Genomic DNA, 24,292 nt, shown 5'->3' on the forward strand with positions numbered 1-24,292 from the left:
AAAAGATAATCTGTGGAAATGTAAATGATATGTCATTCACAATAAATAAACCTTTGTAGTGGTAAATAGAAACTGCGACACATTTATTTTTTTTGTTCTCATTTGCCTCAATAGCAAAAGAAAAATAAAATCCCTGACAGTGTTTCAGTAACTTTCCGAAAGAGGAATAAATAAATTACTACACAAACAAACAAAATAACAAGATATTGATTGCAATAGTCAAAAGAGTGATCGACCATTTGTCATCACATCCTCTTTGTAACAGTTACACAGCAGCATTAACTAGTTTTATGTGAATTTAATGAATAGGTATAAAAACATAAAACAAAGTGTTATAAATGTACACACAAATTGAGAATAATATTAATAGATTTGCGATGCTAGTCACTTTAGAAAAGCATCATCATATGAGTATGAAATTCTATTCTATATTTAACATTTCTATGATATATTTGTGATTCAAGAGAGCAGTGCACCAATGGGGGTCCCGGAAGTGGCGTGGAAGAGGCTCGGCCACCGTAGGAACGAGACTTTACACAAAGTTTGACTGGTTGTCGGCTAAACCTTTTGAAAAGTTTACGCGGGAGGAAAAGTTGAAGAAGCGATGATAAAAGTTCTTCGAGTTGCTGTCACCTAATGAAGAGAAGACAAGGAACTTTTTTGGAAGAAATGGGGAAGCGTGACAAAGCGTTGACAACGATGTCGGGTAGGCAAAGCTGTGCTGGAAATGGGCCAGAATGGGCTTACTCGGATGACACTGAGAACGAGGATCATGTGGAGTTTAGTCAGGAAATAGATGGAATAAGAGAGAAACGGGGTGGTGAGAGTGGAAAAGCGGGGTCAAAGAAATTCAAAGGGATGACGACTAAAGTTGATGGAAAGGATGATAATCCGAAGATAGATGATGAGTTCAAAGTAATACTTAGATTTGGTGAGGAAAATGGAGTGCTTGGTATGAATCCAGTGAAGTTGACTACGATTTTAAAAAAACCAAGTGGGAGATGTCAAAATGGCCAAAGTGTTGAGGGATGGAAACCTTTTAATAATATGCAAAAATGAAGATCAAAGAGAAAGGGCCTGTAGAATGAAGGAGGTAGGAAGGCATAAAGTAAGTAGTGTTAGTCGCGTGGAGAAGAGAAACATGTGGAAGAGGGGGGTGATTTGGGGCATTCCTGTTGATGTAAATGTGGAAGAAATAAAAGCAAACTTAAAAGGAGGGAAAGTGAAAGATGCCCGAAGATTGACCAGCTTTAAGAATGGGGTGAGACAAGTAAGTGAAAGTGTATTGTTGGAATTTGAGGATGAAATGCTTCCTAATAAAGTATCCCTGGGGTATATGATGTATAATGTGAGAGAATACGTGCCTAAACCTTTGAGATGTTTTAAATGTCAGAGGTTTGGTCACACAGCCATGAATTGCAAAGGGAAAAGAAGGTGTGCTAGATGTGGGGAAGACCATGACTATGAGAAATGTAGAAAGGATGTACAACTGAAATGCTGTAACTGTGGAGGGAATCACAGTGTGGCATATGGGGGATGTGAAGTAATGAAAAGGCAGGTTGAGATCCAGCAGGTCAGAGTTAAAAATAAAATATCATATGCAGAGGCTGTTAGACTGGTGAATCACAGGGAGGAAAGAGTAGTAAATGAGGCAAGTGAGAATCTGAAAAATGATCAACATGAACAGAGTAAAGAGGGCAAAGTTCTGGTTGATTTAAGGAAATTAATCATTTTTATAGCAGGGGTCATCAATGCTACAACGGAGGCGAAGTCAAAAACGGAAAGGATACAAATAATAGTAAAGGCAGCAGTGAACCATCTTAGTCTGAATGATTTGTCCTGGGAAGAGGTGAGGAATGAGCTAAGTGCTCAGGCCAGTCAGGAAGTTTCATCTGTTGGCTGATATTATGGTCCTTATTCTTCAATGGAATGCAAGAAGCTTGGTGGCAAATGGACAGGAATTAAAGTATTTTATTAGTTCGTTACCAACTGCACCTGATGTAATTTGTATACAGGAAACATGGTTATCACGGAAATTAGATTTTAGTATATGTAATTATGTTAGTGTAAGAAATGATAGGGAAGATGGTGTAGGGGGTGGGTGTGCTACATTTATCAAGGAAAGTATTCCATTTCAAGTTATATCAAAAGGAAGGGAGGAAGAGTATATTATTGTTAAAATATGGACTAAGCAAGATAAGTTTTCTGTGGCAAATTATTATAATCCATGTAGAAGATTAGATGGTGATAAATTAAAACAGATTGTTGAGCTAGCAAGTGGCCGCACTATTTTATGTGGAGATTTTAATGCCCATAGTTCATTATGGGGAGGGGGGAAAACAGATGTAAATGGTCTAATAATAGAACAATTGTTGGATGAGTTTGATCTGGTATGCATTAATAATGGGAGAAGCACAAGAATAGATGTTCACACAGGTAAAAGTTCAGCGCTTGATTTAACACTGGTGTCAAAAGAGGTGGCAGGTATTTGTGAGTGGGAGTTATGGGAGGAGTCTACTATGGGTAGTGATCATTTTCCTGTTTTATGTAAGTTATGTGTGAGAAAGGATGAGAGGGAAGAGGGAAGAGAGGAAAAATGGATATTAAATAAGGCTATGTGGGGTAAATTTGAATATTTATGTGAGGTGGCAAGTAGTGAAGTTGATTTAAGCCAGGATATAGATGAAATTGATGGAAAATTTAAAGACGTAGTGCTTAGAGTGGCTAACTTATGTATTCCAAAAAGCAAAGGAAAAATGAATAGGAAACCAGTTCCATGGTGGACGGAAGAATGTGGGAAAAGCATTAAAGTAAGGAATAAGGCATTTAAAATGCTGAAGAATAATCTTAACTTCCAAAGATTAATAGAGTACAAAAAGGCCCAAGCTCAAGTTAGGAAAGTAGTTAAAAAGGCAAAAAGAGACAGTTGGAGAGAATATTGTAATAAAATAGGTAGAACGACTCCATTAGGAAATGTGTGGGGAATGATAAGGAAAATGAGGGGAATTAGAAAAGACTGGCAGTTTCCAGTATTAAAATCAGGAGAAACCATAGCAGTAACAAATGGGGAAAAAGCTGATATCATAGCTAAGGCTTTGGTTGAAATTCATAGTTCTAATAATCTGTCAGAGGCTGGCAAAAGAGGGAGAGAAGTGACTAGAAATTCATACCCAGAGGCACTTATAAGGAAAGAAAGTACAGAGGAAGCTTTGGATTACCCTTTTACATTAAGCGAAATGAAACGGGCAATAGATAAAGCTAAGATAACTGCTCCAGGAAAAGATCAGATTAGTTATAGGATGTTGAAACAGTTTGGAATTTTAATGCAAATGAAACTGTTAGGTTTATATAATAAGAGCTGGGAAGAAGGGAGATTACCAATAAGTTGGAAAGAGGCTATTATTATACCTATAGTAAAACCAGGTAAGGATCCAACAAATCCAGCAAACTACAGGCCCATTGCCCTAACGTCGCATGTGGGGAAAATTATGGAACGGATGATTGTAGAAAGAATGACATTTTATATAGAAAGTAAATGTCTTTTATCCCCCTACCAAAGTGGTTTTAGGAAAGGACGGGGAACAATGGACCCTGTGGTTTGTTTGGAAACAGAAATTAGAAAAGCTTTGATAAATAAGGAATCGGTTATGGCAGTTTTCTTGGATGTGGAAAAAGCTTATGATATGGTATGGAAAGAGGGGCTACTGATTAAATTAGATAAAATGGGTATTAAGGGAAGAGCTTTTAATTGGGTCAAAAGTTTTCTATTTGAAAGGTATATTCAGGTTAAAATTGGTGCTTCAGTGTCTAATAAATTTAAAGTAGATAATGGGACCCCGCAGGGTAGTGTGATAAGCCCATTACTTTTCTCTATTATGATCAATGATGTTTTTAGTAAAATAAAGTATGATATTGGGAAGTCATTATTTGCTGATGACGCTGCCCTGTGGAAAAATGGCAAGAACTTACTTTTAGTACAAGAGAAGATACAGGAAGCAGTAGGTTTAATTGAAGAATGGTCTTATGCATGGGGTTTTAAATTTTCAGTGGAAAAAACAAAGATGATGGTTTTTACTCAAAAGAGGGATAAAGATGCTAAGGTGTTACTGTATGGAAATCAAATTGAGCAGGTAAATTCCTTTCGGTTTTTAGGGGTAACATTTGACTCTAAACTAACTTGGACAGAGCAGGTAAGGAAAGTAGAGGAAAAGTGTAAGAAGATTTTAAATATAATGAGGTGCTTAACTGGGATAGAGTGGGGTTCTAGTAAAGGAGCCTTAAGAGGGGTGTATGTGGCTTTAATAAGACCAGTGATGGAATATGGAAGTATAGTGTTTAGATCTGCGTCGAAAACAACACTAAAGAAACTGGAAAGTATACAAAATCAAGCACTGCGAATTTGTTGTGGAGCAATAAGGTCCTCACCGGCTTGCGCATTGCAAGTGGAGGTGGGTGAGCTACCATTAAGCTTAAGATTTGAGCAACTGATGATGAATTATTGGGCCAATCTAAAAGGTCATAATGAAAGATGGCATCCTACAGTTAAGTGTCTTACCCCTTGTTGGGAAAGTGGGAAGGCTAAGACAGAATGCTTTGCTTGGGCATCTAGTAAAATAGCAATTGAAATGAAATTGCAGGAGAGTAAGTTCAGTCCTACTGTTCCTTGTTCAAGGACGCCGCCTTGGTTGTTTTCACCACTAATTATAGACTTCTATATTCAAGGAGAAATAAAAAGACTTAATGGGAAAGGAAACTGGGTTGAAAAAGTGGAGGCTAGAATAAGGTCTATATATAATTCATTTATAGCTGCATTTACGGATGGCTCAAAAGATCCTAAGAGTGGTTTTACCGGTTTTGCATTCACTATTCCAGAACTAAAGGTAAATGTTAAGGAAAGAACCTCTGATCATCTGACAGTATTTACTGTGGAAATGTTAGCTATTTTAAGGGTATTACAGTGGGTGGAACAAAACAAAATTGCCAAGGTTTTAATTTGCTCTGATAGCCTATCATCATTAATGTCTCTTCAGTCGGTATCATCTAATAACAGACTTGATATTGTGTACGAAATATATGAGACTGTATACAGACTGCAGCATATTAATGCAGCGGTCAGATTTATGTGGATTCCAGCTCATAGGGGGATTGAAGGAAATGAAACAGCAGATATGTTGGCTAAGCAAGCTTTGAAACTTGACAGAATTACAAAAGTGGCAGTAAGTAAAGCTGAAGTTAAAGTTAAAATAAAGGAAAATGTTATGAAGACATGGCAGAGACAATGGGATGAAGGAAAGAAAGGGCGGCATTTATACAATATTATGCAAGAAGTGGGGAAAAGGAAACCTACAGGTCGATGTGCTAGAGAAAGTAGCATTATTTCGAGGTTGAGATTAGGACATACTGGATTAAATAAAACTATGTATTTATTAAAAAAGCACCCTTCAGGTATGTGTGATTGTGGAAGGGGAGAGGAATCAGCGGAACATGTGATTAGTGAATGTGTCAAATATGAAAAACAAAGGATAAAATTAAAAGAGGAAGTACTGAAGTTTGGAGAAAACATGTTGAGCCTTAAAAATCTTTTTAAAATCGGAGAGCAGATAATGGGAGATTTGTTTAACTTTTTAAGAGAAACTGGTTTAATGAAAAGGATTTAATAGATTGGTAAAGTAATTATAAAGGTAGGAAGAAGGTAAAGTAAAGGTTTTTTTTTTTTGTTTTTTTTGTTTTGAGTCATACCGTGATTAGATGCTTACATTTCTGGCCCACACTCCAGCACAGTAGGTGGCGGATATGCACCTTAAATGCCGGTTGCCACCCGCCATTAAAAAGACGAAGAAGAAGAAGAAGTGCACCAATGGGACTTTTATTTTGCTCTGGTGATGTGACGTCATAAAGCTGCACCGAGCTCCTCATCTGTTGTGATTCACCTGAAGAAAGGTTTGTGGTTTTGAAGTTTTTAAACCAATGGACATCTATTAAAGCGTTTTTTACAAGCTATGTAAAATAAATCATCATTATGAAATATAACGTTGTAATGCTTTAGAGTTTCTGAAGACGTTAGCCTGTAGTAACAGAGAAGGTACGTTTCGCTCTCTATATCATGAATCAATCGTGTGATGATAAGAAGTGATGAGAGAAATTGAGAATCCGATTCATTTGAATCAAATCATTTGTGAAATGATTCAGTGATTCGATTCAGCGGCACGCGGACTACAAACGACAACAACAAACACAAACGAGTGAATCACAACCGAGAATGATTTCATGAAAGTGTAATATATTAGATATGATCTACAAATAATCGAATACTAAATATAAATCAAAATAGCCTGCCTAAATATGAACCTTCTGTGTAATTCGTATATATTTTGTAAATTGTTATAGGCTACTGATGTCTACTAACTCTCTGACTGTCTTACTAGTGCACTGAATACTGAACTAGGAGCTGATTGAGACGCATCCAGAGATTTAGTTTCCATTGATTTTTCTTTCCATTAATTATTCTCATCTTAAACAGGACAAAGTGTTCAAACACACAGAAAAACTCCTGGAGAATCAACAGAGATCCATGTCACACACTGTTATAAAGATGCCGTTTATTAAAGAGGAGAATGAAGACATGAAGATTGAAGAAACATTTAGAGTCAAACATGAAGATACTGAGGAACAAACAGGTTGGTTTTTATTCTCTAAGATGAATTCACTACAGAAATAGATATGAATTATCAGGGCTCTCAAGTTTTGGAAAAAGTTTGGAGTGAGATTTTATCTGTTAGGGTAGGAGCCACTCAAATATTTGCAGCAGCGGCCCCTCGGCCCCACACAATTCTCTCCAGTTTTTGGTAAAAGTTCAACTATCTATTGTTCATAATTAACCAGCACAAAATAAAACATATAACAACTGGTAGATCTGATAAGTCAAATTCATAAAAATAAAATGTTTTAAATATTTCAAAAATATGCATATGTATCAAAAGTAAAAAAAAGAATTTGGCCCCAAACGAGCAAACTAAACAGCAGTGCTCAATGCACATACTGTAAACATACAGGAGGATTGCAGAACTTGCTCATAGCATGTATGTCAATCTGTGTGTGTGTTTGTGAAAGAGAGAGGGTACATATTTCAGCTTACTAATGTCATTTTGTATTTCAAGTGTTTATTGCACACTTTGATGCCTTGATGACAGTGGTAGGGGCTTGAACTTAGCTAGAGTAATTAGTTACGTGTAACTGAATTATGTAATTTAATTAAAAATGACATTTAACTAATCTGTTACAGTTACTGAGAAATAACAAATATAGTTAAATTACAGTTACTTTTAAAAATGTTTACAATTACAAAGTGGGTTACATGTAAATATTTTGATTGATTTATTTCCCAAATCGCATTGACTGCTTTAAAATAGAGACACCAATGTTTCAGGAGTTAAACAGAGGTGCTAAAGATTTTGTGGTGGCTGTGCTTTAAAATTAAATTATTAAAATCTTAATTCAAGTGATGAAGGATTTTGTAAAATTGACAGTAATTACTGTAAGGTAAACCTGTCTGCTTAAAAAGTTTTTAAAAGTATTATCAGCTGAAAACATTCCTTAGAAATTTAGTAATCAAATGTAATGTTACATTACCTCTAAAGCAATTGAAATAGTTACATTACTTTTAAATTACATTTTAAATAGGGAAATTTAATCTTTAGCCTATTACAGCCCATTTCCAAAATAACTTCCCAACAATGTTGATACATTTGTGTTTTGAAATATATAAAACAATTTATTTTATTTGGATGAATTTGTCTGTCTTTTTTTAGCAGATTTACCAATTATCATGTCTTTTCCTTAATTTCAGGCCCACAATTAGTTAAAGCTGTTGAAGAACTAATAATTTTGCACAAATTTGGCTATAATCCCCAACATCAGTTCTCACTATCTTTGATCACAGGCAAGTGATTTTGTCTAGGAATCGTAAAATGGAAAAAAAATGAAAAACCCTGCTGCATTTATTTAGTTTCTAGTAAATACAAATGGCAACGTCCGCTCCGAGACCGCAACGTGACCACCTCCTCAACTGTAATGGTGCGTTCACACCGGACGCGAAAGAAGCGGCAAGCGCGAGTGATTTACATGTTAACGGTGCGTTCACACTGTCACGTAGCGAGCGGGGCGAAGCGAGCGTTTTCAATTCATTCATATGGAAGTTGCGCGTAAACGATCGCGTGGTGCATTTTGGGATTGGAAGCGGCGCGGAGAAAGCATTGAGAGCAGCTGAGAGCGTCAAAAGGTTGGGCATTCCTCAACTTTATGCAAATCTCGAGCACAAAACGCCGGGCGACAACCAATCGCTGTGAGAAGTAGGCAAGGGAAGATTATGATGCGTGTTTTCGAAACTGGTGGATTACTGAGCTGAAATCACATATTATTGACAAAGTCACGCAAAAATGCACTTTGCATGCTTTCATTACATGCCAGTGTTAAGTTTGCGAACCGCCGTTAAAAGAAGACAATGGAACGTAAATGGGGTGTGAACATTGTTTTTCAGAGGCGTGCTTTGCCCTAAATTTGACACACCCCAAAGCAGTGGTGTTGTAGCGTTGCCAGCGGCACTGAGCGCAAATTTGACGCTGTAGTGTGAACGCACCGATAAATGCTTCCACTGCGAGAGAAAGCGGCAGCCCCGCAACGATTCCACCGCTGGCCTTGTCCTGTGTGTGCGCGTCTACGTAGCCTAGCGACGAACGTGATTGTAGCGGGATCACGTAATATACCAGAAAACAGCAAATTCTAATTTTTTGGCTGGTAGGTGCCATTTAACTCTCAAGACAGCTATGAGCTTGGCAGAGTACTTCTCTCTGCAAAGCCTGCACCTCGTACATTAACACCATATAGCGGGACAAGTTATCCCTTACTTTTCAGCGTGAGAAATACAAGGTGTGGCGTGAGAGCGTGTGAACTGGTTGAAATGCGTGTGTCTCACGGTGAATGCGTGAGACTTGAGAGCCCTGAATTATGAATAATGTCACACAAGTGTAGAAATGTTAAGACATTTGACAGAAGTGTTGAGATCACATGGCAAATACTAATGTTGGCTTCAATATTCTGCTTTCACACTGAACATGTGTTATGACATCATGCATTTAAGTTGTAACAATAATAAGAAATAAGCCTAAAAAAACCTATATATATTTCTGCAATATTAAACCCAATATCTGTTTCTAATATTAAAACCATTGATTTCTGGTACTTAGACACTTTAAGAAAACTATTTATGTTAAAGTTATTTGCACAAACCTTGAAATGTAAGTAATCAGATTTGGCTACTGCATGCTGACTACATTTGGTCATTTAAAGTATTTGTAAGCAAATAAAACAGACAGCTGTAGCTAAAGCTACATCTAAATGAATCCGGATAGAAATGAAAACAGCGTTTTTTGTTTTAAAATGATCCACATCCACACTAGCGTTTTCAGGTGTTTTCCAAAAGTTTCTCGTCCACACTTGAATGTAAGAAAGTGTTAAATTTGCCTCACTGTGCATGCCTGAAACCTCAGAAAAGCTCACTGAGACTATACAAACGGACCAGATGACACTTTTCATGCAATTTCCTCTAGTAAGATCATTTCATTTGCCAAAAAAAAAAATAATATATATATATATAGTTGTTTTAGACAATGTAGGACATATAGAAAAACAGCACAAAATAGGAGAAAGAGAGCTGTAAACATAAAGCAATTTGAATTAAAGACAATAAAACAGAAAATAATTCAAATATTAATATAATTAAGTAAATAAATAGATGACCACTGTTCAGGAGCATCAGAGTGGAGCAGTAGGGCATATTTATAAAGAAGGTGCTGTACTTTAACATGAGAACAGTATAAACCAGTGGTTCTCAAACTGATGGAGGGGTACGTGAACAAAATGCTGAGCTTTGGCATCAGTTTAATTCTATCCCGACTTTAAGTAAAATAAAGCAAGTACTTTTCACAAGAAAAATGCCACTTTTAGTTTAAAAACAGGAACATTGGAGTGAACAATTTAATGACATTAGTTTTCCTTGATAAAAATGCTGTCTCAGTGTGGACAGAAGGCCAAAACAGAGAGAGAACGAAAGAAAAAAAAAGCGTTTTCAAATGAAAATGTATTAGTGTGGACCAGACCTAAAAGATCAAATGGGGAATGACTTTATGGCATCAGTTTAATTCTCATCGGTCTGAACTACTATTAATATTGTATTCTAAAAATAAAATAAATAAACTTTTCTTAAAGCTAAAATCGTAATTTTATGCGTTTATTCCCAAATATACTTTCATAGTTTTTTTATCATACTTATTTTTATATAAAAACAACTTTAACTTAAATTACATCCATCAATTTAATGTGAATAATACCACAGATTTGCTTATTTATGTTACAGCTGATAACACAAGATGCAGTTTTTAAATGAAGGGAAAACAAAATCCAATCCCACATGTCCCTGTGTGAAAAAGTGTTAAAACATAACTGTGTTTTATCACACCTGAGTTCATTTTCTCTAGCCACACCCAGGCCTGATTACTGCCACACCTGTTCGCAATCAAGAAATCATAAATAGGACCTGCCTGAATGAAGTAGACCAAAAGGTCCTCAAAAGATACACATTTTGAGATCCAAAGAAATTTAGTAAGTTTAGGGGGCAAACACTTTTTCAAACAGGGCCATGTGGGTTTGGATTTCCCTTCATAATAAAAAACCTCATTCAGATACTGTATGTTGTGTTTACTTGTGTTATCTTTGATTAATATTGTAATTTGTTTGATGATCTGAAACATTAAAGTGTGACACATGCAAATAAATAAATAAAATCAGGAAGGGGGCCAACACTTTTCCACACCACTGTGTGTGTTTATTGTTTTAAAGGCGCCATAGAATGGAAAATTGTGTTTACCTTGGCATCGTTGAATAATCAGAATCAGAATCAGAATCAGAATCAGAATGAGCTTTATTGCCAGGTATGTTTGCACATACTAGGAATTTGTTTTTGTGACAGAGCTCCACAGTGCTACAGAATGACAGTGACAAGACGATACATATTATAAAAAGAACAATATAGAGGTATACAAGACAGACAATGTGCAAAAATAGCAAAGACATTTGAATGGAAGTAAGTATGTGCTTTAAATAAATAACGGAAAAATGAATAAAGAATGTATAGTGTTGTATGTTCCACGATCAAGTGTTCATGAGATGGATTGCCTGAGGAAAGAAACTGTTTCGGTGTCTGGTCGTTCTAGTGCTCAGTGCTCTGTAGCGCCGACCGGATGGTAACAGTTCAAAAAGTGAGTGTGCTGGATGTGAGGGGTCCAGAGTAATTTTGGCAGCCCTTTTTCGTACTCTGGATAAGTACAGATCTTGAAGGGTAGGGAGGGTTGTACCAATGATTCGCTCAGCAGTCCGGACTATCCGACGTAGTCTTCTGAGATCAGAATTTGTAGCTGAGCTGAACCAGATGGTAATTGAAGTGCAGAGGACGGATTCAATGATGGCAGAGTAAAACTGTTTCAGCAGTTCCTGTGGCAGGTTGAGTTTCCTCAGCTGGCGGAGGAAGTACAGCCTCTGCTGGGCCTTTTTCACAATGGAGTCTATGTGAATGTCCCACTTCAGGTCCTGAGAGATGGTATTTCCAAAGAACCTGAATGACTCCACTGTGTTTACAGTGCTGTTCATGATGGTGAGTGGGGGGAGAGCAGGGGGGGTTTTCCTGAAGTCTATGATCATCTCCACAGTTTTGAGCGTGTTGAGCTCCAGGTTGTTATGACTGCACCAGACAGCCAGCTCTTTTACCTCCTGTCTGTAAGCAGACTCGTCACCGTCCTGAATGAGGCCGATAAGTGTGGTGTCGTCTGCAAACTTCAGGAGCTTGACAGAGGGGTCTTTGGAGGTACAGTCATTTGTATACAGGGAGAAGAGCAGTGGGGAGAGGACACAACCCTGAGGGGCGCCAGTGCTGATAGTACGGGTGCTGGATGAGAATTTTCCCAGCCTCACTAGCTGCTGCCTGTCTGTCAGGAAGCTGTTGATCCACTGACAGACTGATGTGGGCACAGAGAGCTGAGTTAGTTTGGGCAGGAGGAGGTTTGGGATGATAGTGTTGAAGGCTGAACTGAAGTCCACAAACAGGATCCTCACATAAGTCCCTGATTTGTCCAGATGCTGCAGTATGAAATGTAGACTCATGTTCACTGCATCATCTACAGACCTGTTTGCACGATAAGCAAACTGCAGGGGGTCCAGTGAGGGTCTGGTGATGTCCTTCAGATAAGCCAGAACCAGTTTCTCAAACGACTTCATGACGACAGATGTTAGCGCCACAGGTCTGTAGTCGTTAAGTCCTGTTATTTTGGGTTTCTTTGGAATGGGGATGATTTCAGAACGTTTGAGAGAGGCGGGGACTTCACACAACTCCAAAGACCTATTGAAGATCTGTGAGAAAATGGGTGCCAGCTGATCTGCACAGGTTTTCAGACAGGCTGGTGTGACACCGTCAGGGCCTGGTGCCTTTCTTCTTTTGTTCTTTTTGAAGACCTTGCGTACCTCATCTTCACTGATTTGAATGGGAGTTGCAGGAGTGGGGGAGAGGGGTGATGTTGGAGGTGTAAATGGTGTCTTTTCAAACCGACAATAGAACTCGTTCAGATCGTCTGCCAGTTGCTGATTCTGCAAAGTGCTGGGGGATGATGTCTTGTAATTGGTGATGTGTTTTAGACCTTTCCACACTGATGAAGAGTCACTGGAATGAAATTGGTTCCTTATCTTTTCGGAATAATTTCTCTTTGCCACTTTGATCTCCTTTTCCAGTGTGTATTTGGCCTCTTTATACAAGACTTTGTCCCCTTTCCTGTAATAACAGTTCGGTACATGGACATGACATACCATCAGTCTCAAACACCAACATTTCCTCCTTCTTATACAATACAATACAATACAGTTTTTATTTATAGAGCACAATTTAAAAACAACCGAGGTTGACCAAAGTGCTTTACAACACTATTAATAAATACACAGTAAGACAGACACAAATTATAAAACATAATATCACACAAGGTGTAAACACAGGCGAGGTTCCTAAGGCCAAAAACACAGAACAATAGTTCAAGGGATGTTGAACGCCAAGGAAAATAGATAGGTTTTAAGAGTGGACTTAAAAACAGACAAGGTTGGGGCAGTTCTGATGTGAAACGGGAGATCGTTCCATAACTTTGGACCAACAACAGAAAAGGCACGGTCACCTCTGGTTTTTAGTCTTGTCCTAGGCACTTGCAACAAATTAAAATTAGTGGATCTGAGTGATCTTGATGGAATGTAAGGCTGTAACAAACCAGTTAAGTACTGTGGGGCCAGACTATGTAAAGATTTAAAAACAAACATTAGGATTTTGTAATTTTCTCGTATTTGCGCTTTCCTGTGAGAAGCCGGGCTGCTGCATTTTGGACTAACTGCCAACGAGAGACACAAGACTGAGAGACACCGACATATAAAGAGTTGCAGTAGTCAAGCCGAGATGTTACAAATGCGTGCATAGCTATTTCAAGCTTCTTTAGAGATAGAAATGGCTTTACTTTTGAAAGAAGACGAATATGGTAAAAACGAGACTTAAGCACTGTACTTATCTGCTTATCAAATTTGAGGTTACTGTCAAACAAAACACCCAGATTTCTGACACATGAGGTACTGTACGGTGATAGAGATGTACTTTTGAAATCATGTACACATTGATCAGTAGGACCAAACACTATGAATTCAGTTTTACTCTCGTTGAGGCTCAAAAAGTTTGTTGCCAGCCAAAGTTTTAGCTCCTCCATACAATCCAGAATAGGCTTAAAGGCATTCTTATTTCCACGCTTTAAAGGAATATAAATCTGAGTGTCATCTGCATACAGATGGAAAGAGACCCCATATTTACTAAAGATAGACCCTAATGGAAGCAGATAAAGAGAGAACAATGCTGGACCCAGAATCGATCCCTGAGGTACACCAGATCTTAACTGTATCTCAGAAGAGGAATGGTGCCCAATATTGACCACAAACCTCCTATCAGAAAGATATGACCTAAACCATTGTAATACATAGGTCACCCCCGTAAACCAACGCACGTTTCAAGACGCGAAATTAGAACGTTATGATTGACCAGATCAAAGGCAGAGCTGAGGTCTAACAAAACCAAAGCCGTAAACTGGCCAGAGTCCGTAGTCAACATGACATCATTTAAAACTCGTAAGAGGGCTGACTCCGTGCTATGGCAAGATTTAAAACCAGACTGAAACTTTTCATAAATAGAATTATAAGATAAATGTGACTGAAGTTGGTTTAAAGCAACTTTCTCAAGGATTTTAGATAAAAAAGGCAAATTTGAAATGGGATGGAAGTTAGACAGCAGTGTGGAATCGAGATTTGTTTTTTTAAGATTAGGTCTCACTGTAGCAAGTTTGAAATCATGGGGAACAGTCCCAGTTTGGAGACACTTGTTAATAAAAGACAGCAGATCGGGGCCAACAGTGTCAATAATCTGCCTGAGAAAGCGTGGTGGAATAACATCCTGGGGACACATTGTGGATTTCAAACTAGACATAGTCCTAATCAAGGTGTTCAGGTTCACAGACTCAAATTCAGACCAAATAGAACCAGAGTATGGAGCGTCAACCAATTTGTATGATGACATTGACAATGTAGCTGTTATTTCAGAAATCTTATCATTAAAATAAACAGCAAAATTCTCACATAGAGTGACAGATACCTCAGGAAAAAGATTAACTTTTGGATGAAGTGCAGTCTCGATAGTAGAAAATAAAATATTTGGCTTATAGCTGTTTTGTGTTATTAACTCTGAGAAATATTTACACTTTGCTGCTTTAGCAGCTCGCTGAAAGGCGGAAAGAGAGTCCCGTAGGATTTCATATGAAACTTGTAATTTGTCTTTTTTCCACTTTCGTTCTGCCTTTCTACAAGCCTGTACAAGCCAAGGGAACGAATAGTATCATTATGCCAAAGTACTGAATTTTGCTTACGTTTTCTCACCCTTAGTGGTGCGATAGAATTTAAGATATTTGAACAGTTATTATTAAAAATACTAAGATGTTCATTGGCATCCCAGCAACAGGTGAGAGAGTTCATAACCTGGGTAGCACTTAATAGTTCATATTTCGAGGAGAATTCTTCACTTGAGCGATCCGTAAAAATACGAGTCCAGCGTAGCAGTGATGATTGATTTGGATGATTTCCGTCGAACATCATAGAAAACCGTATAGGCAGATGGTCAGATATACCAGCGTCCATGATCTTTATATCCAACAGTGACAGACCACGAGATGTATGTCCCTGAACATGAGTAGGTCCAGTCACCCATTGCACAAAATCAAAGGAATCAAGTAAACTAAAAAAATCCTTTGAAAGTGGTTTAGAGCCACAACACACATGGATGTTAAAATCTCCCAGTATTAAAATCCTGTCATAACTAATGACAATTTCACTCAGAAATTGAGCAAATTCATTAAGAAAATCCTTATTAACATTGGGTGGTCGATAGATGACGGCAAAAACAACAGGGTTCACTAGAGAAAGTTGAAACAGCAGAACTTCTAAACAGTTATGAGGCCCAGTTGATAGTCGGCTGCAGAGATACGAGTTTTTGAACACTGTAGCCAAGCCCCCACCACGGCCAGATAACCGAGGTGAATTTAAAAAGCTACAGCCCGGGGGCAGGAGTTCGGTGAAAGGACTTAAATCACCAGGTTTAATCCAAGTTTCGGTGATACATAAAGCATCCAGAGCATGTAGAGTAAAAAAGTAATTTAAAATAAAAGTCTTATTTACCAGAGAGCGTGCGTTGATTAAATCACATGAAACGGCAACTCTCCCTGGGGTTGTGTGGATCTACGAATCGGTCGAAGGTTAGACTCATTTACTCCACCACGACGAACACGCGGAGGAAAACAGCGCAGAGAAACAAGGCTGGGGACAACTTGTCGTAGCCAATAATACGATGCATCCAGCGAACGCCAATGAAGACGTAACCCGCGGATCATCCCAGTCCCAACAGATCTCAGACGAGCTGCAACTCCACCTCGCTTTCCGCGTTTCCTCCGTCGCTTCCTTTTCCAGGGTAAGTCAGTAAGATGGCGACACTGGCAAGCAGGGAAAATGCAGGAATGAGTGGGCCACGGAGAGGGACAAGGCGCACAAGCGTCAATCCTAGGTGACGCTCAAGTGTCGGTCCTAGCTGTTTCAAAAGCCATTTGAATGTTCAGAAGTGTTTGGCGGTCATACACCAACGCCGTTTCACAGGTAGTAGTTAAAACAGACGTTAATAAAAACATAAGCACTAAAAACAACAGAGACAGAGAGAGCGAAAGACGGCGTTCCAGATACAACGGCGCCATATTGACACCAGATTCTTAAATGTAGTGTTTGCAAAAGACCACCGAAAAATAGGTCAATTCCAACATAACACCGACTGTCAGGGGCGCCACAGCCAATTTTGGGCCCTATGACAAAATATGAGTTTGGGCCCCCCCTACCACACCAAAGCAGATCTGTGGGGGCCTCTAAAGTGCGTGGGCCCTTAGAATTGTCCTAACCCCCCCCCCCCCCCTAGTGGCGCCCCTGCCGACTGTTACGCTATATTCCCGATCATTGATAGTTACGCCCCAAATATTTGCATCACCCAATCATCAGTAACATCAGTAAACCAGTAAAATAAGGCGAGCCACTGAAGGGACACAGTTAGCTTAAAGCTAGCGGTAGCCTGTTACATTGCAGTACAGATGTACATACTGTTACATTGCAGTTAGATTTCTCTTACCACATAAACGGAGAGAGATGACTACGCTGATGTTGACGAATGATTAACAAATCCTGAGCATCACTAAAGCATCTACTTGTGTGGCAAGTCTTTGTGTCGCTGCAGTATAACGTTACACAGAGCACATGCGATCATGCACTATAGTGAGAGTAAAATGTCGGAGATTCAAAACGGCAGATTCAACAAACCGCATATTAAAAGCAGCTAGAGCTCCGTAATTAAATAAATATTTCCTCCATGTGCAAGCTATTGAGATGAGCAGCTCTATGAAACAGCTAATCAGAACAGAGCTGATCATTAATATTCATGAACCTTCCAAATAAGGCAATAACAAACCATTTCATTCTTCATTTTTGTGCTTTCCTATGCTATATACCTTCTATGTAGATGTCAGAGAACAATTTAAAATATTGTTTCAATGCATTCTATGGCACCTTTAAATTTAGTATGCTTGTACAGCACTTTAGTAAACACTTGTTGTTTTTAAAAGTGATTTAAATTAGATAAATAAACTTTGACACTGACCTTTTTCATCTGACGGTTGAGTGGGGAGTTTATCCCCTTTTCTTTTTTTTTTTGCCTCGTCTCTTTCTAAATTTGTTTCTAAATTTTATTCCTTAGGAGACAAAAATGGTACAGAAACATTGAGATCAGTCTATATATAGATTATAGATATATATAGATCCTAAACTCTGTCATTAGATTTTCCAGGTTTTTTTTTTTTTTTTTTTAATTAATTGTATAACGGCCAGCCTAAACTCAGTAGGGTACCGGCTGAGCAGGATCAGGTTTGGAGACCCTGGTATAGGATCTAGCATACATGCATTACATATCTACATGCGTTGATATTAATTGTTTTGTGTCATTAAACTGGGGTTAACTTTTATTTCTTTGTTTTTCCACCTTAGACCTAACAGCACTGAAAGAGGAGAAAGAAGAACTGAATGAAACTGAAGAGAAAGATCAGTTTGAGAATCTTCATGATTTCGTATCTGGAGAAAAATCTTTTTGTTCATTAGAGTCTGAAAAAACTTCTAAACAAAAAAGAGCTCAAATTACAGGAACTAGGAGTTGTTTTGCTTGCGTTCAGTGTGGAAACAGTTTCACTCAAAAAGGAAGAATTCACACTGGAGAGAAGCCTTACACATGCAAACAGTGTGGAAAGAGTTTCACGCTAAAAGGACACCTTAACATGCACATGAGAATTCACACTGAAGAAAAGCCATACACATGCAAACAGTGTGGAAAAAGTTTTGCTCTAAGTCGAAACCTTAAAATGCACCAGAAAATACACACCATGGAGAACCCTTTTACCTGCCAACAATGTGGAAACAGTTTCACTCAAAAAGGAGACCTTAACAGACACATGAGAATTCACACTGGAGAGAGGCCTTACACCTGCCAACAGTGTGGAAAGAGTTTCACTCTAAAAGGACACCTTAACAGACACATGAGAGTTCACACTGGAGAGAAGCCATACACATGCAAACAGTGTGGAAAGAGTTTTTCTGAAAGTGGAAACCTTAAAATCCACCAGAAAATTCATACCATGGAGAACCCTTTTACCTGCCAACAGTGTGGAAAGAGTTTTAATCGAAAAGGAAGCCTTAACAGACACATGAGAGTCCACACTGGAGAGAAGCTGGGGAACAATAGTCTGTTAAGGGGGGGGAAGAAAAGGAAGGAGGGGGAAGAAGGGGGGAAAAGAGAAAAAGAAAGGAAAGAGAGAGACAAAAGGAAAAAATTAGGAGAAATGAAATGAAAGGGAATTTTATCTCTTTGTCCTTTAAAGCAATGTTTTTGGAGTGTATATTTACAATAAATTATCTGAAAAAAAAAAATGTTTTCTCTATTTTCCTGTACATTTATATGGGAGTAAGGATGATCACAAGCTTCCCAGTTCATATTACACTGTTGCCATACATTGAAGTGTTTACTGAATGATTTATTTATCAGTAATTATCACATAAATGATGTCCAAATGAATGAAATTATTTCTGAAATTACAAAAATAATATTTTATTAGATTTATATTACTGATTTATATTACTGATTGTTGATATTTTAAGTTTTTGCACTTTAAATATATTTCTGCTGTAGTTATGTTCTAAAACTCATAGTAAAAAAAAATAGTAAATTTATTTATTAAATAATCCCCAAATTTATCAACATTTTTTAAAAGGGCCTATAACCGTTTAATGATACTGTAACAAAGACATACAAAAGGAGTTATTTAATCATGACCAAACTTTTATTTTTCAATCAGTCATAGCCAATTATTCATTATTCTTTTTTTCTTATAGTTATGTTGCATGTGCAGAAAATGAATAATACCTCTTAATAATACTTTCTATTGTCCATGACTCCTGTGCATTTTTTGCAAGTGCAAAAGAACAGAAAGCACAGACCAATACACATAAATAAAATTTTAAAATGACAATGGCTCTTGTTTGCCTTTGTGAGTGCAAAACAACAGAAAGCACAGACCAATACAAATGAATAAAACTTTAAAATATTAATTACTACTGTGCATTCTTTGCAAGTGCAAAAGAACAGAAAACAAAACTATACTTTTAAATAAAACTGTCTTAATGTCCATGGCACTAGTGCATTCAAGTGCAAAAGAACAGAAAGCAGAAAACAATACACATAAATAAAACTTTATCCCCTTTTTTTTGGACTCTTATGGATGGCACAGAGCTTGAAATGGTCTCTATCAGGCGACAACAATCTGGCCACTGGGCAAGTGGGGCAGTGGTGGTGAATGTATGCCTCTTCACGCTCTCCACCCCTGAAGTGAACCTGTGTCCAGCCTGCTCTGGTGTCTGGCAGCAAACATCACTCTCTTCTTATCGTAATCCAGCAGGTTCTGCCAACTATATTGCTCACCTAAGCAGAGAGAGCATATAATACATGGCAAATGAGAAAACAAAACAAGTGGTAGTGTCAACATGTGACAGGTCAAGAAGAGAAACTGACCTGATGCTTGGTGAGAGCCAGAGATGGCTGATTCCTGAGCTCCACAAGATATTCCGCAAGGCTGTCCACTTTGTCCAGCACACCAGCAATATCCGAAGCCTAGGAGAAAAATACAAACAAAAATAAAATTAAATGAACAACATTATGAATACAGTGAAGTGGGACAAAATAAAAAATAAATATATATATATATTTTTCTAGATGTTTTTTTGTCAACTTCAGACAAAAAGCTACAGGTCAGCACGAATTATTATTTTTTCCTTCGAGAGCTATCAAAAGCAGGGTGACAAAAAGTGGCTTAAGCAGGAAACACCAGATAGGTTTGTGGTGTCTTGGGGTACAACGGTAGCATGGCTGAATGCAGATCAGACGGTTGCATGTTCCAATCACATCAGTTGATCTCTTCTTGACAACCATAGTATAAAGTCTACAGCCCTTTACCGTGACTGATATGCAAATTGAATCAAAGCAATCTTGTAGTGCAACGGTAGAGTGTCTGGCCCCAAATCACCTTGAGGTCAGACGATCTGTTTTTGATCTCCTGAGTATGAAGTCCAACATCAAGAATGTTCCTTGAGCACTGTATATTTACTGATTTGCATTCTGTGTCAAGGCGGTTAAGCAAAATACATCACCTCTGGGTTCAGGACCTCGTGGCGCAACGGTAGCGCGTCTGACTCCAGATCAGAAGGTTGCGTGTTCAAATCACGTCGGGGTCACGTGATTTCTTGTTGACTTCTAATGTGAAAAGAAGTCCTGTCGTTGTGTGCTGCAGTGGTTTCCAATCCCACCGTTCTGTATGTCTCCCTTATTAAACACACCTGATTAAGATCATTGGCTAGTTAGGAGAGAGCTCCATGAACTCATCTGGTTGTGTCTGAAAAAGGAGACAGACAAAATATGCAGGGCCGCGTTTTCCAGAGTCATCGTAACCCTAAGTTGATTGTAACTCTATTGGTTTCAATGCGTCTACGTTGTATTAAGGATTGCAATGCTTTTGGGAAACACAGCCCAGAGCAGGGGGTCACCAGGATCAGGAAACCACCGGTGTACTGCGATAGATTTGTATCTTGACCTGTTATTTTTATTAGCATATAATCAAAGGAAAATTCGGGAGTATATATGGCAAGCCGTTTTAGCTTAAAATATTCTAAGTGTTACTCGTCGTAATTGCATTTTTACTAGTAATAATTAAATTAGAGAGCTCTATAATTACATTTTTACTAGTAACAATTATAATTAGAGAGCTCTCTGATTTAGTTAGAGAGCTCTGCAATTGTATTTTTACTAGTAAATTCTGAATTATAGAGCTCTCTAATATAGTTCTTACTAGTAAAAATGCAATTACAGAGCTCTCTAATTCAATTCTTACTAGTAAGAAATCTAGTTACAGAGCTCTACAATTGTATTCCTATTAGTAAAAATGCATATTCATTAGATGCTAAACATAATCGCGATTACACCCATTTCTCTTTCTAAATCCCGCCTGCGGTGATGCACTTAAAAAAAAAAAGCCCCTTAATTAATAGCGTTTTCATTGTGTTAGAATGACCATAAAACTGATATGACAGCTTGGATATGTTTTGTTTTTTAAAAATATTTATTCATTAGATTCATTTACATAATAATTGTCATGAAATACTTAAAAGTAAAGCACACAAATGTTCACTCTAAAAAAGTTAATGTCGGTCAAAATGTCTGGTATGATCAAGTTTACCAGACAAAATTTCATATAATTTTGGTGTTTATTATGCACTGTAACATGCATGCAAATTTTTGAGCTACATATATAGGCTAATAGGCTAGTTGACACTAGTTGATAAAATGTGTTGTTGTTGTTGTTGTTATTATTATTATTATTATTATTTTGGTCAAACATTGGGAAATAAATTTGCGATATTATGTTTAATCGATAAGCAATTAGGAGATATATTTTGCTGAGTATGCTATTGTCCTGGAATCATGGCTGGTTTTGTCCTGTCTAAAACCGCCAGTAGGTGGGAGCCCAACCCTGTCATAAATGAAAGATTAATTTAAAACAGATTCATAAAATGTCACCTGTTTTTTTTTTTGTTTTTTTTTACTGGATAAATTTTTGAGCCCTCGATTTTACCGGAAATACTATGTGTAGACTGCGTGCTGAGTTTTTAACTAAACCGTCCAGTCCAGGATAAGGCGGAATATCGTCTTTTACGTTGAATACCCATTTACGAAATGGAAGCACTAGCCGTAGTCAATGCAGTGAGAAGAAAAGTTTTATCAATCAAACGCAATTTTCATCGTGGAAACTGTAATTCTTATCATTTGAGTGTGATTGACTCATTGCTTAACAATGTCCAAAGAATCGGTCAAGATAACCCAGAGAAAAACAGTGAACTCCTTGAAAGCCTAAAGGTGCGTTCACACCAGACGCGAATGAAGCGGCAAGCGCGAGTGATTTACATGTTAAGTCAATGCAAAGACGCGAATAGCCATCCTGCGGCGCGAAACGCGCGAATAGCGCGAATGGCGCGGCGCGCATTGAGCGTTTCAAGCGATTGCCGCGCCATTCGCGCGAGTTCAGAAATCTGAACTTCGGCGGAATTCCGCGCCGCGGTAACCAATCAGGAGCTCGCTGTAGTGGTGACGTGATCAGTGAGCGGAGGCTAAATTTTTTAACAAAGATGGAGGAGAAGATTATTGTTGCTGTGTGCGGACACCCGGAATTGTACGACACAACCTCGTATTTTTATAGAAACAGGAATAAAAAGGATCTTGCTTGGAAGAAAGTGAGTGAAGAGGTCGGAGAAACTGGTAAGTTATAAAAAAGTTCTTTACTCATTATGCATATTGAGACTACAGGTTAGCTAAAGCCGGCATATCGCCGTATTTTCAACTAATTTCCAGCTCACTAGTCAATGTGTTTATTCAGAGGAAGTATGCAGGAAAAAGTGGAAGTGTTTGAGGGACACTTATTTAAAGGAGAGGAGAAAGGAGATGGAGAAGAGGAGTGGGTCAGCAGCAGGGTCAGGAAAAAAGTGGCGGTACTCTGCGGTCCTGTCTTTCCTCGACCCCTTCGTTTCTCCCCGTGAAACAAGCGGGAATATGGAGAGGGGGGATGAGGATAGTCAGGCCGCAGAGGGCGAGACAGAGGCAGCAGCAGGGACAGGAGGTTTGTTGACAAGTGCAGCAATACAAGAGGGCATATAAGTTTTTTTTTTTTTTTTTTTTTTTTTTTTTTGGCAATGAAAAGTTTAAAATAATTTATCTTTGATTGGTGTAATGTGCAATGTTTTTAATGTGGTATTAATATTTACTATTTTCATGACAGAGATGACTTTGGAAAGCAGTGAGCCTGGGTCCCCTCTGCCTGAACCTGCTGCCTCTGCCAGCCTTTCCACACCTGCTGCTGTACCCACAGGTGTGTACAGGCAATAATGACCATGTGTACATGCATGTTATATTAATAACTAATAGCCTCATGCAACACTGAAGGTTTATGGATGAGTTTAATCCTTGTCTGCATTCTCATTGTACAAAATGTGTTATCATTTCAGTGACACCAAGAAGAAGGGCTCGGCGAAGGCCCAGAGAGGAGCCATCAGAGGTGGAGCAGCAGCTCCTGGAAGCTCTCAGGAGCCGTCCCGTTGCTCCGCCGCCGCCTCCACGCTCCGAGGATGAGCTCTTCCTCTTGAGCCTGGTTCCTTCCCTGCAGAGAATGCCACCTCAGACGAAAGAATTCGTCAAATTTCAAATTTATAAATTAATTTATGAAAGCAGCACAGTTGTGCTTAATTTGGAACATTTGGAACCTGCAAACTAGTTTTAGAAAAGAGGCAGCAATCTCTGCAGGGAACGAAGGAGATGTTCTCTCCTGTAGCCTTCTCCTCTCCTTTATCTAATCCCTCACTCTTCCCCCTTCCAAGCAAGATCTTTTTTATTCCTGAATGTAAATAATGTTAAATGCTTAGTGTATATAGTTTTATTGTGTAAATATTTTATATAATTGTATTGTAATGTAATTTCTTTTTATATATAAAGAATTTTTTTATATAATGGCCAAAGGTTTTGATGTTTTACTTTGTGCACAACATAGTAAATCAAACATAATAAATCAGAAATTATATCGTTACATGGCAAACATTTGTATATTCATTCTAATTATATCCGGTTGCAAATCCACTCAGAGTAGTATAGTCAAAAATTATTTATTTGTGATTGGACCAGTGTTTTGTGTAATGTTCATGGAAATGCAACAATGAGACAGATTACATAAAAAAAAAAGAATATTTACAATAAAGGGTATGGTATGGTATTATTTATTGCCATGTCAGCAACAAAAGGCTATCTTCAGGGCAAACAACGTGTAATGCATATTTACAAGAGATAAACATAAAAGACATAAAACAACAGGATATAATAAACAAAAACAATAATAAACAAAATACAAAAACAATTACTCGGTCGGTTGCCATGGGACTGCTCCTTCCTCAGAAAAGTGAG

The 24,292-nt window shown here is 38.1% G+C and overlaps 1 protein-coding gene and 1 non-coding gene across 2 annotated transcripts; both read left to right on the forward strand.

Moving 5' to 3' along the window:
* Window positions 1-699: 699 nt before the first annotated feature.
* Window positions 700-18,593, forward strand: LOC141326027 (uncharacterized). The gene is made up of 3 exons (XM_073834734.1): window positions 700-915; window positions 6,521-6,677; window positions 17,740-18,593. Exons 1-3 carry the CDS (start codon window positions 700-702, stop codon window positions 18,591-18,593), a joined length of 1,227 nt encoding a protein of 408 aa, XP_073690835.1.
* Window positions 18,594-20,457: 1,864 nt separating this feature from the next.
* On the forward strand, window positions 20,458-20,529 carry trnaw-cca (transfer RNA tryptophan (anticodon CCA)). Its single transcript has one exon. It is a non-coding gene; the product is annotated as a tRNA-Trp (tRNA).
* Window positions 20,530-24,292: the final 3,763 nt, after the last annotated feature.

Source organism: Garra rufa, chromosome 2 (genome assembly GCF_049309525.1).
Source record: "Garra rufa chromosome 2, GarRuf1.0, whole genome shotgun sequence".
NCBI lineage: Eukaryota > Metazoa > Chordata > Actinopteri > Cypriniformes > Cyprinidae > Garra > Garra rufa.

Excerpts from the sequence above, each read along its gene's own strand:
- LOC141326027 (XM_073834734.1), top strand. The coding sequence starts at position 700 with ATGTCGGGTAGGCAAAGCTGTGCTGGAAATGGGCCAGAATGGGCTTAC. Across the intron at positions 916-6,520 it reads AGATAGATGATGAGTTCAAA|GACAAAGTGTTCAAACACAC; the intron begins GTAATACTTAGA and ends CATCTTAAACAG. Across the intron at positions 6,678-17,739 it reads AGATACTGAGGAACAAACAG|ACCTAACAGCACTGAAAGAG; the intron begins GTTGGTTTTTAT and ends TTTCCACCTTAG.